Here is an 18,609-nt window from a genome sequence, read left to right as displayed (position 1 = left end):
GGACTCCCTGGTGGTCCAGTGACTAAGACTCCACACTGCCCATGCAGGGGGCCCAGGTTCAATCCCTGGTCAGGGAATGAGATCCCACATGCCAACTAAGAGTTCATACACTGCAGCTAAAGGCCCTGTGTGCTGCAATGGAGACCTGGTGCAGCTGAATAAATAAATGAATGAAATAAACAGAAAGCTCTACAAAGTTACATCACCCGAAACCTTATTTCCAACCCCCACTAACTCTTTTCCAACAAAATCTCAAATTCTTAATAAGGAAAAATAACTTAGGGTGGTTGTTCCCAACTTAGATGACAGCCCCGGGATTTTGAGGATGATTCAGTCTTTACTTGTCGGTACAAACCACTTCTCTTTTCCTTTTGACTCAGCCTTGCAGTGGGAAGGAGGGCATCATGAATCAAATTTTTAAAATCACTCATACCTAGCTGATTTCTACACACTCTGAAATGGAAGAACTACCAGTGCAGTAGAGGAATATTACAGGTGATGACAGAATAAACTGGTTAGCCAGAAGGATTTTCATCCCACCTGAATTACCATCCCTCTCCCTGCCCAATTTTTATTATAAACACATGAAAGTCAGCAGTCATCTGTTATATATATTGATTACTGAGGGTATCCATTTGTCTCCTTTAGATTTTTCTTTTATAAAATGACTGAAAGTGTTAGTCGCTGAGTCGTGTCCGACTCTTTGTGATCCCATGGACTGTAGCCCACCAGGCTCCTCTGTCCATGGGATTCTCTAGGCAAGAACACTGGAGAAGGTTGCCATCTCCTTCTCCAGGGGATCTTCCTGACCCAGGGATGGAACCTGGTCTCCTGCATTGCAGGAAGATTCTTTACCATCTGAGCCACCAGGGAGGCCACAAATGATAGAAGCCCTTAATAAAATATTCTCAGGGTGACAAGTTTATTGTCTTCTCCCTGCCCCGACGAATGGGGAAATGATGCAGTGACCTTGATGAGCAATGCTTGCAAGGTGATTTTAGAGAACTGGAGAAGTGGGGCTTCCTAGGGGAGCTGTGGGGTTGGGCTCCCACCATGGTTACCAGAACACAGAAGGACATTTCCTGGTCCCATTGGAAGTTAAATTCTGGCTGCACCAAGGAAGGAAAGAAATGATCGGATGGTAGGGCTCTCTTTTATTTTAATCAGAGCAGAATTACTTAACAGTATTGATACATCAACATGAATCGGCCATAGGTATGTATGTGTCCCCTCCATGTCCCTCCCCATCCCACCCCTCTAGGTTGTGACAGAGCACCAGCTTTGGGTCCCCTGCACTGACAGGTCTTTTGGGAGAACCCGGGAACCCTCAGCACTCATTCCAGACCATGAGGGAGATGGACTGTCTAAGGTGTGTGGGCCAAGGGTCTCCAAAATAAAATGCGCATGTGAGGAAAGTTAAAGTGGGTCAGTGGTAAAGAATCCACCTGCCCATGCAGGAAACGCTGGAGACATGGGCTCACTCCTTGGGTCAGAAAGGTCCCCTGGAGAAGAAGATGGCAGCCCCCTCCAGCATGCTTTCCTCCCTGGGAAACCCACGGTCAGAAGAGCTGGGAAGGCTAAGGTCCATGGCATCGCAAAAGAGTTGGACATGACTTAGTGACTAAACAACAATGACTATGTTGTTTATTTAACTCTATTAAGAATAAAATACTAAAACTTATATTAGCCCGTTATTATATTAACTTATATTAACTCTGTTAATAATAAAACAAATAAAACTATTTAACTGTTTAATTATTTCAAAACACATAATTATTAGCTGGCTGATCCACAGGGACCACCAATTTTTTTATAAATCTTTAAAAATTTTTTTTAAATTTTCAAGTTGGAGGATAATTGCTTTACAATATTGTATTGATTTCTGCTGCACAACAACACAAATCAGTCATAACTCTATGTATATCCTCTCCTTCCTGAGCTTCCCTCCCACCCCCGCCCATCCCACCCCTCCAGGTCATCACAGAGTGCCAGGCTGGACTCTCTGTGCTATGCAGCAGCTCCCCGCCAGCCAGCTATCCTACAAGGCAGTGTACATGTTAGTGCCACTGTCTCAATTCCTCCCACCCTCTCCGTCCTCTGCTGTGCCCATGAGTCTGCTCTCCATGTCTGTGTCTCTATTCCTGCCCTGAAAATAGGTTGATTTCCTTATTTTCAAGTTATTAATTTTGATTCTTTTTAATGTCCTTTTGAGTAGGTCTTTGAATAATTTTCAAGGAAGGCCATGGGAGTAAGGTAAGGTGAAGGCAAAGTCGCTCAGTCGTGTCCGACTCTTTGCAACCCTGTGGACTGTAACCTACTAGGCTTCTCCATCCATGGGATTCTCCAGGCAAGAATACTGGAGTGGATTGCCATTTCCTTCTCCAGGGGATCTTCCCGACCGAAGGACTGAACCCGGGTTTCCCTCATTGGAGGTAGACGCTTTAACCTCTGAGCCACCAGGGAAGTGAATTGCTTCTAATTCTTAGATATTTGAAGATATCTTTCCACTGCCTGTACTCATGGATTAAATCTGGCTTGGAATGGTATGCTTAGATCATGAGGTTTCCTCTTTGTAGGAGCAGGTCTTAGTCCATTTGGAGCTGGTGAATAAGAATTGAAGCTAGTCTTGTCTTTTTTTAATTTGTTGATAAACTATTACTTTCTGTCTGGTTGCTTAAACGATATTCTCTTCACTACAGAATTGCAAGCTATCCTCAGGTTGGGTATTTTTTCCATTAAAATTTTGATTTTTTTTTTACACTAGGGAAGATTCTTTTCTTCTGTGTTGATTATTATGTCTGCTCCTTTGTTCCTGCATTTTCAGGAATATTTCCCCTCTGTAGGTTGCATTTTGCCTGCTTCCACTCTGTTGACTGTCATCTCGTGACCTTCATCCTTTACTTCTGCATTCTTGGAAGGCTCATTCGTAGGTTACATAGTCTCCATTGTTCTGCTCACTAGCGCCTCTAGACCGTCTCGACGGCACCCTCCTCTTATGTTGGCTGGGACCATGTTTGATAACGGCAGGGAATGCGGAATGACTTAAACCCACCTGAATATGCCCTTGGCATCGGCCAGGGCTTCACCTCAGACCTACGCCTGGAGGAAGGACCAATTTGCACAAACTTGGTCCAGCTTCCAGTGGGTATGCATCAGTCTGTCTTATTCCCCCGAGTGGGTCTGGACCACTTCTGCTCCAGGGCTCTTCTGCGGAAGAGCGTTTCCTAAGAGAATACCCATCCCGCAATGTGGCATGCATCCTCCTCCCGCTCTGTGTTATCCTTGGTGATGCTGTCCTGAGAGATGTGGTCTTGGTATTCATATTAAAAGAGATGAACTGAAGCTTGGGGGAAGTTTCATGGGAACCAGTTCTGGTCCTCTTGGAAGCTAATTCCTTTGCAGAGGAGAGCAGTGCTCTGATTCCAGGCTATGGTAGTCCCGAGTCTCTGAGTCCGGGCAGAAAGTAGGTACGTGAGCCTTCTCTTAGGGTCGTCTTGTCTATTCCATGTTGGGACTAGGAGATGAAACAGATATTTCTGGGGTGGCGGTGGGGGTGGGGGTTTCCTCCAATAACCCCACTGGCACCGTCCTTGGCGGAAACTACCTCTAGACTTCCATCCACGCTGGTGCAAGGTTTTATGTTTTTTCAGAACATCATGGGCACGTCAGTAGGAAACAGAGTGCATCTCAGGTGAGCCCAGTGGTTAATTTCCACATGTGCCTGATGTACTCTGCTCCCCCACAAAATAATGTATTTGTTATTACAGACAATGATGCTTCGGTTTCAGTAAGGATTAAAAATTACTCCACTCATCAATTCCCATTCTAAAGATGACACACAGAGTTCATCAGTAGCATCAGGGCCTCTGCAGTAAGCAACGCTGTCATGCAAAACGGCTTATAGAAATTCTAGCTGTTTCCAGAAGCTTGTAATTATTGCCGCATGGGTGCTAAGTCATTTCAGGTGTGTCTGACTTGCTGACTCATCCTCTATTACATTTAGCAGGGACAGGAAGATCCCTTGGAGAAGGGAATTGCTACCCACTCCAGTATTCTTGTATGGGAAATCCCATGGACAGAGGACTCTGGCGGGCTACAGTCCATAGGGTCACAAAGAGCCAGACCCAACTAAGGGACTAACACTTTCACCAGCAAGAATATGCCTTACACACATGTTAGAAGGAAAAATATTATTATAACACAATGTATCTTTACCTTATAATAAATCCGGGCCACCAAACCCCGCTGAAGAGTCCTTTCACGAAAATGCACTGCTTTCAACAGAAAGGTGAGGTTACCAACTGTGTCCATGTTAAATGCCAGGAAACTGAAAAAAAAAAGCACAGTGACCATCATTATTATTTTGTCATCACCAAAGTATTTCAGTTTGAAAGAAACAGATGGGATTTTTTTTTTTTCAAAAAGAACTTCCTCCCGATAGAGAGTGTGAATACACATAATTATCTCCTTGATCTCTCACTTGCTGTATTTTGGGCCTTCTCTTGGTAATTTTGTCGATGAATGCCCGGGTCAAGTTATTCTACGTGGTCATCCTTGTGATGTAAAGATAATTTGGTTTACTGCTTTTTCTACTTAGTATTTTTTAAAACTTTTTTTTTAATTTAACCATTTTTTTTTGGCCACACCTCACGGCATGTGGGATCTTAGTTCTCCAATCAGGGATTGAGCCCTTGCCTCCCTCAATGGCAGCACAGAGTAATAACCATTGGACCACTGGGAAAAATCCCTAAGAGATATTTTTTAATTGAAGTATAGTTGATGTACAATATTATATAGTACAGGTATCCAATATAATGCTTCACAATTTTTAAAGGTTATACTCCACTTATAGCTATTACAAATGGGCTTCCCAAGTGGAAAAAGTTCTGTTTCTCATAAACTAAACACACATAACCTGTGACTCAGCCATTCCATTCCTACTATTTGCCTTAGAAAAATAAAACACGTTCACGAAAACACTTGTATACAAATATATTCACAGAAGTTCTACTCAGAGAAGTGAAAAATTAACATCCCAGGTATCTCTCTGTCAAGAGAAAGGAAAATAATACAATTACACACCAATAAAACTGACAACCCAGACAAAAAGAAAAGTTCCTAGAAACATATAATCTTTGAAGACCAAATGAAGAAGAAATAGAAAATATGAGCAGAGTAATTACATGTAATAAAATTGAATCATTGGAAAAATAAAGATCTCCCAACAAACAAAAGTCCAGGGCCAGATGGTGTCATAGGTGAATTCTACCAAACATCTGAGGAAGTAACACCTATCTTTCTCAAACTATCCCGCAAAAATTAAAGAAAAAAGAAAATTTCTGAACTCATTCTAGAATGCCTGAATTGGGCTGATACCAAAACCAATAAAAATATCACACACAAAAAGAAAATTACAGACCAGTATCTGATGAACATAGATCCAAAAATCCTCAATAAAATATTAACAAACCAAACAAAACAATACACCAAAAAGATCACACACCATGATCAAGTGGGATTTATCCCAGGAATGTAAGGATGGTTCAACATCCACAAATCAGTGTGATCCACCACATTAACAAACTGAAGAATAAAAATCATCTGATCATCTCAGTAGATGCAGAAAAAGCTTCCCCCCAAAATTCAAAATTATGATAAAAACTCTCAACAAAGTGGGTACAGAGGGAACAAACCTCAACATAACAAAGGCCACATATATGACAAACCCACAGCTCACATGTATATACAATTTTTGCCAATTATTCCTCAACATAGAAATTTGAAAAAAAAAAATTTTAAACAGAATGGAAAACAAACCTTAGTATGAAAGTGAAAAAATGAAAGTGTTAGTTGCTCAGTCATGTCCAACTCTTTGTGACCCCATGGACTATAGCCCTCCAGGCTCCTCTGTCCATGGAGTTTTCCAGGCAAGAATACTGAGTGGGTAGCCATTCCCTTCTCCATGGGATCTTCCTGACCCAGGGATTGTACCCAGGTCTCCTGCACTGCAAGCAGATTTTTTGCTGCTGAGCCACCAGGGAAACCCCATGTAACTTCTGCATAAGCAGAAAAAACTGTAACCAAATACTGAAATTTAGTTAATAACGTCCATTCCACATTATTCAGAAATATGCTAATGTCTGTAGTTTACTTTGAAATGCATCAGAGAAAAAAAGGTTAATTGAAGGATGAATTGAGGGCTTGACACATGGATATATATGTGGTACAGTCAGCACAGTCACATGTTACTAGTTGATTCTATGGTGGGTATGTGAATGCTCCCTAATATTATTTCAATTCTCCTGAGCATTTGAAAATGTTCATAATATAAGTGACACAACATTCAAGTACAGTACAGAGACTTGATTTTCCTCCACCCTCACATCCTCTGAGGCATCCATGGGTAGACGAGAGCACTGAGAGGCCCGGTGGCAGCCCCTTAGGGGAGGGCACAGGGCAGCACACACTGGCACAAGAAAGGGCAGAATGGAGCTGTTTGCAGAAGGAAGCTCAGCCCCAATCAGAGCCTAGCCCTGCCCTCCTCACCTGGCCACATGGAGTCTTCCCAGTACCATGACTGACTCCTCCCACAGCTCAAATGAAGGGTAGCCTCTGGGAGTCCATACAAACAGTCACCTACTTGGAGGGATTTCAGGGACCATCGTTCCTCGTGTTCCCATCTGCTCACTTCTCTTGTGAGTTGTCAGTATGACTGCCATCCAGCTGCTTTACCTGCATCAAAGTTTCCTGAAAGCTGAGAACCCAAGGTCACTGCTGTGTCATCAACACCTGAAGTAGTGCCTGGTACAACGTGTGTGCATGGAGATGTGTTGGATGACAAAGGCTTTTCTTAATATACATAAAAGTGAGAGTGAGTAAGGTTTGGGGACATAAGGAGAAAACTGCAGCCAGACTGAACCAGTAAAACCTGGATGTGTGGGAGAGAGGAGTGTACTGTTTTGGAGGATAATAACCGAGACAAAAATAAATGGACTGGAACTTTCGAAACATTTACACTTGGAATACTGCCTTTGGCACATCTCAAGTCTATCTTGGAAGATTTGCTAGGGATATAGATTTGCATATGGGTGAGAATCTGTTTTTCTTTTGAAATGATGGAAACACCCCTGTTCTGCTATCTGGAAGAGAAATGGAGGGGCAGATGGTATGTAGGTAGATGGGGAACTTGTTTCCTGAATGGATGGAACTGGTTCTGGTGGGAATTGTACAGTTCTTTCAACTTATATGTTGTAAATTTTCCAGCTAATAAATTGTGAGGGAAGCTATCAGTTCTATAAAATGCCCATTCAGGGCTGTGTTCTCAGCCGCAGTCAAGTCTGACTCTGTGGCCCCATGGACTGTAGCCCACCAGGTTCCTCTGTCCATGGGATTCTCCAGGCAAGAATACTGGAGTGGGTTGCCATCTCCTCCTCCAAGGGATCTTCCCGACTCAGAGATCGAACCTGCATCTCCTGCACTGGCAGGTAGATTCTTTACCACTAGCACCAACTGGGAAGCCCACAGAAATGTTAAAAAGACTTACTGACTTTGTAGAGTGTGCAAATTGAAATATAATCAAAGAAAATTATATAAAATTAAAAGATTAAAAAACACCCCCAAACAGAGGGAGATTTAAGTGAAACAATCTTCGGATACGGGAGCTGCTATTTCCAGCTTTAAGACAGCCTACAGTTTGAATAAATAGGAACATGAGTAGTAGCTTACAAAACAAGAGAAAAAGGACACATTCATGCCAACCAATGTGAAAAGTCTCAGGCGTGTGTGCGTGCCCGCTAAGTCACTTCAGTACTGTCCGATTCTTTGCGACCCCATGGATGTAGCCTGCCAGGCTCTTCTGTCCATGGGATTCTCCAGGCAAGAATACTGGAGTGGGTTTCCATGACCTCCTCCAGGATTGAACCCAAGTCTATTGCGTCTCCTGCATTGACAGGTGGATTCTTTACCACTAACATCGCCTGGAAAGCCCCCAAAGTCCCATACTGTCATTTAGTGTATTTCCTCTGCCTCTCATCAGGATTGTAAGATTATACTTTTTAATGAATAGTTGCTTGAAAATTAGTTTATTTGGGTTATAAAGACCAAAGTCTTCCTCCAAATAAAAATGATAATTTAAAAATTACACAGAAGGGAAAAGTACAATAAGCGCCTCAGAAGTAGAACGAAGAAGATAATACATTTATGAGCCTCAATCAATGAGGTAAAAGCAAAGGTATGTCAGAGGATCAACAAAGGGAAAAGTTGGTCATTTGAAAAAAATGATAAATTAGACAAACATCTGGTGAGATTAAACAACAACAATAAAGGAGAGGAAAAAAACACCATAAATAATTTTAGGAATGAAAACTGGGACCTAACTACAGATCTAAAGAGCCTCCTGATGAAAGTGAAAGAGAGTGAAAAAGCTGGCTTAAAACTCAACATTCAGAACACTAAGATCATGGCATCTGGTCCTACCACTTCATGGCAAATAGATGGGGAAATAATGGAAACAGTGACAGACTTTATTTTGGGGGGCTCCAAAATCACTGCAGATGGTGACTACAGCCATGAAATTAAAAGACGCTTGCTCCTTGGAAGAAAAGTTATGACCAACCTAGACAAAAGCAGAGACATTACTTTACCAACAAAGGTCCATCTAGTCAAAGCTTTAGTTTTTCCAGTAGTCATGTATGGATGTGAGAGTTGGACTATAAAGAAAGCTGGGTGCAGAAGAATTGATGCTTTTGAACTGTGGTGTTGGAGAAGACTCTTTAGAGTCCCTTGGACAGCAAGGAGATCCAAACAGTCCATCCTAAAGGAAATCAGTCCTGGAAGGACTATGGGCAGAGGTGTGTGGCAGGCTACAGTCCATGTGATCTCAAAGAGTTGGACATGACTGAGAGACTAAACAACAGCAACATGATAAACCTTAGACCAGTAAATCTGAAATCAAACGGACAAATTCCTAGAAAAATATCATTTACCAAAACTGGCAGAAGAAGAGAAAGCCTAAATGGTCTTAAAACAATTAAACTAATTGAATCAGTTGTTTAAATATTACCCAGACCCAGAGAGTTTTCAAATAACTTCTCAGATTCTTCTACAGAATAAGAAACTACTCCCAAAATAACTTCTGTGGCCAGGAAAACTTCTGATTGATATAAATCCAATCAGGGAAGTATGAGAAAGGAAAACAATAAGCTAATAAGTACACAAAAACCCTAAAAATAATACTAACAAGTCAAACCCAGGAAAATATAAAAATAATAATACAATATGACAACCCTAAGTGTTTCTTAAGCACACAAGTGTTATTTATCAAAACAGGATAAGAAGAAATAACATGATAATTTAATAGACAAAAAATCATTTGCAGTAAAATTCATCATCAAATAATGATAAAAACATGTTAAAAATAACAGTAAATGGAGCTTCCTTAGGAGTAAAGTATGCCTATCAAACACTTTAACAAATGTATTCTTAACAGTGAAATATCAAACTAATTCTTTTAAAAATCAGGAATAGGGCACCTTCTCACAAAAACAAACAAAAGAAGCAATAACTGGAAAAGAAGGAATAAAATTTACTATTTGCAGATGGTATGGCTGTCTATGGAAATCCAAAGAATCTATCAGCACATTTAAATGACATTTTTTATGGTCAGGTTTATATACAAAAGTCAACAGTGTGTATAATAAATCAAGAACAAAAAAAAACATAATTTAAAAAATGTTCTTTTTATGGCAACAACAAAATTATAAAGGACCCAGTAATAAATCTGTCCAAAGTTGTACTATGTTGGAAAGAAATTATAAAACTCTGGAAGACAGTTGGGAGGTTAAAATCTTTGAGAGGAAGTTCAGTTTTACAAGCATGTCAATTTTTCTGCAAATCTATAGATTTAACACACTTCCAAAGAAAATTTCAGTAGATTTTATAAAAACTGTGGTAAAATAAACATAACATAAAATCTGCTACCTTAACCTTTTTAAGGGTATAGTTCAGCAGCATTAAATGCATTCACATTATCATGTAACCATTACTATTACTCATCTTCAAATCTTTTTCATTTTCCCAAACTGAAATTCTGCAGCCAGTGAACACTATGCCCATTTCCTCCTCCTACTGGCCCCTGGTAACCACTGTTCTGCTGCTGCTGCTGCTGCTAAGTCACTTCAGTCATGTCCGACTCTGTGCAACCCCATAGATGGCAGCCCAACAGGCTCCCCTGTCCCTGGGATTCTCCAGGCAAGAACACTGGAGTGGGTTGCCATTTCCTTCTCCAATATATGAAAGTGAAAAGTGAAAGTGAAGTCACGCAGTTGTGTCTGACTCCCAGCGACTCCATGGACTGTAGCCCACCAGGCTCCTCCATCCATGGGATTTTCCAGGCAAGAGTACGGAGTGAGGTGCCATCGCCTTCTACTTTCTTCTTTTTAAAGATTTTTTTCCCCTTAAGGTGGGTCCTTTTTGAAAGTCTTCATTGAATTTGTTACAATATTGCTTCTGTTTTATGTTTGGATTTTATGGTTGCTAGGCAGGTGGGGTCTTAGTTCCCCAACTAGAGAGCAAACTCTCACCCCCTGCATTGAAAGGTCTTAACCATCAGACCACAGGGAAGGCCCACTATTCTACTATCTGTCTCTACGAACTTGACTACTGTAGATAATACCTCACATAAGTGCAACCATGTAATATTTGTCCTTTTGCTGTATGTATGTTCTTTTCTTTCTTTCTTTTTTTTTTTTTTGGAGGAATTGGACAAACTTACTCTCACACTTGTAAGGATGTACAAAAGACCCAGAATAGCCACCACAATTCTGAATTATATTTTAGATATAATAGTATAATATGTAATATGTACCACATAATACTATTACACTGTTATAAATCTAGTGGAATTGAGACAGTGTTTTGTTAGATTCCAAATATTCAAACAGGGACTTCCCTGGTGGTCTAGTGGCTATGAGTCCACCCTCCCAATGCAGGGGGCCCAGATCCGACCCCCAGTCAGAGAACTAGGTCCCGCGTGCCACAAATAAGAGTCTGCACTCGCAACCAAAAAGATCCTGTGTGCTGCCCTGAAGATCAAGGATCCTGTGTGCTGCACTGAGACCCGGAGCAGCCAAACTAACTAACCCACTTAAAAAAGCACACACAAGCAGACCAGGAAGAAATGGACTTCCATATATGTAAAAGTTTAATGAATGCCAGCAGGGCATTCCAGATCACTAGAGAAAGGCAGAGAATTCAGAAAATGGGGCTGGAAAAACTGACAATCCCCACAGGAGAAAGAAAATGAAATGAAATCCCTTCCTCACACCACGGACAGAAATTTCTAATGGATTCAAGAATTCAAGGCAAAAGGTGAAACTCTCAAACTCTCAACAATATTAAAACATATGTATTTCAGAAAGTAGACAAGATACAGGAAGTGTGGGATATAAAAGAAAAGATTAATAAATTCAACTGTAATTGAAGAATTTATGTTAATCAAAGACATCATAAAGAAAACAAAAGACAAGCCACAAACTTGGAGAAGATAGCTGTAACATCTAAAAATCAATACCAAGACCAAACAAAACAAAAACAGAAAAACTGACAAAATGCATGACCAGCATTTTGCATAAGAAGAAGTACAAATGGGAAAGAGAATGTGAAAGCATGCTCAACTATAATAATAATAAGAGAAATGCAATTCTCAGGCCCTAGTGAGGGACTTCTCTGGTGGTTCAGTGGCTAAGACTCCGTGCTCTCAATTCAGGGGGCTCGGGTTCAATCCTGAGTCAGGGAACTAGATCCCAAATGCCCCAACTAAAGATCCTGCTGCTGTAACTAAGACCCGGTGCAGTCAAATAAAGAAATAAAAGTAAATATCTGACTAGATTCTAATGAGGTGGACAAACCTAGAGCCTATTATATGAAGTGAAGTAAGTCAGAAAGAGAAAGCCAGATATGCTGTATTAACCCATATACATACATATATATATATATATGGAATCTAGAAAAATGGTACTGATAAGATGGTACTGATGAACCTATCTACAGGGCAGCAGCAAAGATGCAGACAGAGAGAACAGACTTGCACACAGTCGGGGAGAAAGAAGGTGGGACGATTTGAGAGAGTGAACTGAAACATACATGACCGGATGGAAAGCATACAGCCAGTGGGAGTTTGCTGTATGACACAGGGAATCCAAGGCTGGTGCTCTGCGACACCCTGGAGGGGCTGGGGGTGGGGAGGAAGGTGGGGGTGGGGGGAGGTTTAAGAGGAAGGGAACATATGTATACCTACAGCTGATTCACGTAGGGCAGAAACCATCACAATACTGTCAAGCAACTATCCTCCAATTAAAAATAAAATAACTTTAAAAAGCCACAGTGTGAGATCTTTATCTTATACTGACAAAAATTAAATCTGACAATGCCAAATGTTGGCGTCATAAGACACAGGCTGTTAGTGGGGATAAAAAATGTATGCAGTCACTTTGAAAAATAAATCGGCGTGATCTAGTCAAGTTCAATTCTGGCATGCCCACAACACAGCAATTTCACACCTGGGTAATATACGCTATTAAGGAGTGTTTTTTCAGGCAACAGATTGAAAATCGCTAAAAGGGCACATGAAATCAGTTTAACTGATTGAGATCAGTATTTTTAAAAAACAAAATTAAAAAACATCAGAGAACATTCCGAGTACTAGGATGAGCACTGTTTCACAGCATGTTTGTTTCATCTGTGTCTGTGGTGGCGAGGAAGGGAAGGGGACTCTATGGGTGTGTGGGTGTCCATGGTGACATAAAACGTATTTCTCACTCTGAGTCATGGCAACTAAGTTTGAAAGCCCTGTAGAAATTCTTGCCCACGTTCTGCAGAAGACATGTACAAGATTTTTCATAAGAGTGTTGTGCAAGATATCAAAAATACAACCCAAATATCCACTGATATTGGGGATTAGAAGGCATAAGTAACTTGTAGCACAGACACATGATCAAATATTATGAGCAGAGACAGAAGCTCTTCAGCCACACATGATAAATTGGATGAACCTAAGAAACGAAATATTGAGTGAAAACAGGAAGCTACAGAATACCACACACATTACACCTTATTTATCAAGCTTATAGATAACACGAAAGATCCGTGAAAACAACCCGAAGCATGGATCCTGGAGCCCAACTGTCTGGATTCAAATTCTAGCTTTGTCACCCGCTGGCACGTAATCTTGGGCAAAATGCTTAACCTCTGTGTCTGTTTCCTCATCTGTGATATGGAAATAACAAAAACCTGTAAAGTCCTTGCAACAGTGGACGTGCTAAAAGGAACACATGTAGAAGGAGCAGAATCAGCAGTCTTCTGTCCTTAAGGTGGATTGTGGGCACGTGAGTATTGAAATTACGTATTCATATGTATGTTTCCACATATCAGTATTTTTTTAAACACAAAGGTATGGGTTCAATCCATGGGTTGGGAATATCCCCTGGAGCAGGAATGGCAACCCACTCCGGTATTCTAGACTGGGAAATTCCATGGACAGAGGAGCCTGGTGGGCTACATCCCATGTGGTCGCGGAGTCGGACACGACTGAGCAAGCATGCACATAGTCGATGGACAATGTCGGTTTAGTTTCAGGTGTACGGCAAAGTGTTTAGTTATATCTGTTCTTTTTCAGGTTCTTTTCCCATATAGGTTATTACAGAATATTGAGCAGAGTTCCCTGTGCTATTCACTAGGTCCTTGTTGATTATCTGTTTTATATCAATATTCTACATTTAAACAAGAGTGAACTGTACAAGGCTCTGTATACTCAGGCTCAAGAATAAGACTCCAGGTCAAGGATGGTAGCAGCCTGAGTGATCACATACCTGGTTCTCAGCCTGTCACTCCCTGATTCCGCCCAGTTTCGGAGCAAGCTGGAAACCCGTCTTTCTTCACACTGCTTAGTGTACTGAGCCAGCAGTTCCCGAACCACAACCTGCACACAGTATAAGCCAGTTGTCAGCCACTTGTGAAAAATGTAACAAACACCAGGGTGTTCTTAACTGCTGCAGCCAGATACGGTCCAGTGGCTTCCACCAAAATTTGTGCTCAGTGGTGTCAGACTCTCTGCGACCGCATGGACTGTAGCCCACCAGGCTCCTCTGTTCATGGGAATTTTCAGGCAAGGATATTGGAGTGGGTTGCCATTCCCCTCTCCGGGTGAAGCCGACTCTCCTGAATTGAAGATGGATTCTTTACCCACTGAGTCACCTGGGGAGCCCATGTCTTACTATATATATATTTGAAAGTCGCTCAGTCGTGTCTGACTCTTTGTGACCCCACGGACTGTAGAGTCCATGGAATTCTCCAGGCCAGAATACTGGAGTGGGTAGCTATTCCCTTCTCCAGGGGATCTTCCCAACCCAGGGACTGAACCCAGATCTCCTGCATTGTAGGTGGATTCTTTACCAATGCAGCCAGCAGCGAGGCCCAAGAATACTGGAATGGGTAGCCTATCCCTTCTCCAGCAGATCTTCCCGACCCAGGAATCGAACCAGGGTCTCCTGCATTGTAGGCAGATTCTTTACCAGCTGAGCTACCAAGGAAGCCAGTGTTTTACTATATAGTCAGGTTTATTACACATTCCTTTTGTTTCTTTGAAGTATTGTCTTGAATTCTTGAAATCATATCTCTAGATAGATATTACCCATGAATTCATTTCAGGATAGAAAAGGTGTCACAAAATACTGACTATGAAAAAGAGGGCATGAGGATCACTGTATTAGGGGTCAAAGGACATAAATATTTTTGTAGTCCCTGCTGTACACAGTTGGGCTTCCCAGGTGGTGCAAGTGGCAAAGAAACCCCCTGCCAACGCAGGAGACATAAGAGACGTGGGTTTGATCCCTGGGTTGGGAAGATTCTGTGGAGGCGGGCATGGCAACCCACTCCAGTATTCTTGCCTGGAGAATCCCATAGACATGGCAGCCTGGCGCACTATGGTCCACAGGGTCAAGAAGAGTTGGACATGACTGAAGCGAGTTAGCATGCACGCATGCTCTACAAAGTAAGTGTGAAAATCAAATACTGCCAGCAACAGGGAACATGGGGGGGGGGGTGGGGGGGGGTGGGCCGTGGGGATCAACTAACTCTGACTAGAATAAAAATCAAAATGATATGGCCCTCAAGGTCAGTTTCACTGACATCACTGGGATTAAGACATCGTTTGTTTTTGCTCACCTATTAAATTTACAATGGCTCTAACTCCATCACCCTCTTGGTGGACAACAAACAACACTCCCAACGTTGAACATTGCTCTCTGATTCCCACGCCTCCACTCCAGACCTTCACTGCCTTTTTATTTTTCCACACTGAGTTTATTGCTACCCAAGGACATGAAGCGTTACAACTTGCTGCTGTTTTCTCATCCTTCTGCCTCCGGAAGGCAAGCGCCACAAGGTCAGAGTTTGTTCACGTTCGCTCCATCAAATGGCTATGGGAGTTGAGGAATCTTTCTTGAATAAGTGAATGAATAAATAAATCCCTTTTCTGTGTTCAGCATCTCCTCTGATCCACTCAGTTCCTTAACAATTTCCTTTAACTTCTGTCACTATGTCCACCTTTCTGATTTTGTTGTTGTTCGGTTGCCCGGTCGTGTCTGACTCTTCACAACCCCAAGGACTGCAGCACACCAGGCTTGCCTGTCCTTCACTATCTCCCAGAGATTGCTCAAATTTATCTCCACTGAGTCGATGATGTCATCCAACCTCCTCCTGCCCTCAACCTTCCCCAGCATCGGGGTCTTTTCCAATGAATAGGCTCTTACCTTTCTGATTTAAGCAAATTAATTTGGGAAAACAAATGCATTTTAACTAGATTTAAAATTAGAAGAACATCGGGGCTTCCTCCGTGGTCCAGCACTTAAGACTCCATGTGTCTGCTGCTAGGGGTGAGGGTTTTATCCCTGCCTGGGGAATGAAGATCCTGTATGATGCACAGTGTAGCCCAAAAAACTATTAATTTTTTAAAAATTTCTAGAACATAATAATCCAGTTTAGGTGTTAAACTTAAAAGATAGACACACTGGGGCCTGGCTAATATCACAAAATTCCTCTGTTTAGATCTTCACTCTTTTCTTTTTCCTTTTTGCTCCTCGTTTTTGGAATTGTTCCTTTTTTCCTAGGTCATGAGACAAGAAAAGCTGATTTTTTAAAATGAGTCTATTTTCTGCTGCTGATGCACTTTGGTGAAGTTTAGATTAAAGAGTTGGAGCTACCAGCTACCATGGGGTTTGGTCAGGACAGTCTCTACATTCAATACTTTATTTGATAAATGACCTGGAGAGGCAAAGACAGATCCATCAGTCTCTCAACTGAGCATGCAATGAAGACGTGATTTTTTAACTTCATATATGTGTTCCTGAATATGTTATAATATACCATATACTATATATACATTATATAATAAGCAACAAAATGAAAAATATAAATAAATTATATGCCATTATGTAAAATATATAATACAAACACACACACACACACACACACACACACACACACACACACACACACATATATATATATATGAGTGCAGAAGACACAGGTTCAATCCCTAGGTCGGGAAGATCCCCTGGAGTAGGAACTGACAATCCACTCCAGTATTCTTTTTTCTTTTTTTAAAATTTTTCTTTTTTTACATCAGTATTCTCACCTGGAAAATTCCATGGACCGAGGAGGCTGGTGGGCTACAGTCCATGGGGGTCACAAATAGTCAGACAGGACTGAGCACATAACACCCCCCTACACATACATATAATTTTTAATTTTCTACTTTAAAATAATTATACACACAAAGGTTGAAAAATTAAAATGAAACAGAGAGGTTTTGTCGAGCCACAGCCAGAATACCCCCAAAATGATATTTTACACAGCAACGTGTGTGCGTGCTCTTTGTGACCCCATGGACTGCAGCTTGCCAGGCTCCTCTGTCCATGGGATTCTCCAGGCAAGAATACTGGAGTGAGTTGCCATTTGCTCCTTTAGGGGATCCTCCTGACCCAAGGACTGAACCCACATCTCCAGTGTCTCCTGCACTGGCAAATAGATTTTTTTTTTACCACTGAGCCACCTGGGAAGCCCTCACATAGCAATAGTGATGATCAAAACTAGGAGAGTCAGTAAAATTTGTATATACTGAATGTTTGAGTTGTAGCAGAGAGTTCATTACTTAAAAATGAACCTGGTAGTAAAAGAAACCCATTTTATAAAATAAAATATACTTCCCCTCAATACAAATAGTCATATCCTCTAGGTCTGGTGTTTTGAAAACTTACACCAGATTTTCTTAAGACAACTTGTGATGTTATTTCGTTCCAGATGATGGTTTCTGTGGCTTTGGACACAGTTCTCTGGCTCAAAAGATGAAGACTCTTTATTTTCCTTTATCCACTTGATTAATTCCCAGGGCCTGAGTCCCGCTGCACCTGCTCAGGAGTCCCTTCCTTAAGAGAACTCTGGGGAACTGAGCAGCCAAAATAGCTATACTCTTGCCTTTTGTAAAAGACCCCACCTGCAGAAGGAATCAAGTGAATCTACAGCCGACATTTGGAAACCATGAGTCTGAGTAGTTATGCAGAACAATGATGTCACAAATATGCATGTATAATGAATATCCTATGCATCAGAGAACACTGATTATATAGCACAATTACAAATAATTTTCTAGGTCGAATGGCTTCTCAAGGCATCTACGAAGCGACTAGCATGTCTGCACACTGAGTATTTCACTGATTCATGTCAGCTACAGAGAAACTTGGATTAAAAAGCCTAACGAGTTGTGTCTGCTGCCAAAGCAGAAACACTTAGAGTCGATTAGGATAGAAAGCACGCTCTCTAAGGAAAAGTCAGCCTACGTTATCCTCTCTACAGCAGGACAAGCCAAGCAGCAGGCAGCACTCAGGCTTATACTGAGGAGGACAATGGCTTCCTTCCAAGTGGCCGTACCTGTGGCACTGGGGTCCCAGACCATGCCCTTGGCAGGACTGGCCATAGGACCCAGGGCAAAACAGAAGTGCAGAGCACCTTGTTCAGAAATGATTAAGGATCTCAAGACAGTGAGAGCAGAGCAGCAAGCCAGCATAGGCTCTTCTTTTCCAAACATTTCATTTCGTATTAGGGTAGAGCCAATTGGCCATGCTGTGATAGTTTTAGGTGAACAGCGAAGGGACTCAGCCATACATATACGTGTGTCCCTTTTCCTCCATACCTGACTCCCACCCAGGCTGCCACATAATCCTGAGCAGAGTTCCCTGTGCTATACAGTGGGTCCCTGTTGGTTATTCATTCTAAATATAGCAGTGTGTACATGTCCATCCTGAACTCCCCAACTGTCCCTTCCCCCCATGTTTCCCCTCAGTAACCATAGGTTCATCCTTTCCGTCTAAGTACAGGCTCTTCTGACCACAGGTTTCATCCCAAGAAGCTGGATCTGGCCCTCCAGGCCCCGGGAGGATGGGCAGACACAAATGGGGCTGCGTGTCCTGAGTTTTTCTTCCATCCACATCTGGCAACATGAGCTAGCTAAGGGCAATTCAGGTGTCCCCTGGGGAGTGAGGCTGAAGAAAAGGCCAA

The 18,609-nt window shown here is 41.8% G+C and overlaps 1 protein-coding gene across 1 annotated transcript in view; it reads right to left on the bottom strand.

The window, feature by feature from the left end:
* The window catches only part of ACOXL (acyl-CoA oxidase like), a 360,670-nt gene that overhangs the window by 91,851 nt on the left and 250,210 nt on the right, over positions 1-18,609 (bottom strand). The window contains 2 exon segments of the mRNA XM_068967451.1: positions 4,216-4,327; positions 13,866-13,975. Coding sequence (XP_068823552.1) covers positions 4,216-4,327; positions 13,866-13,975 — 222 coding nt within the window.

This window comes from Capricornis sumatraensis, chromosome 1 (assembly GCF_032405125.1).
Source record: "Capricornis sumatraensis isolate serow.1 chromosome 1, serow.2, whole genome shotgun sequence".
In the NCBI taxonomy this organism is placed as follows: Eukaryota; Metazoa; Chordata; class Mammalia; order Artiodactyla; family Bovidae; genus Capricornis; species Capricornis sumatraensis.
This window is presented reverse-complemented; position numbering and strand designations above follow the sequence as displayed.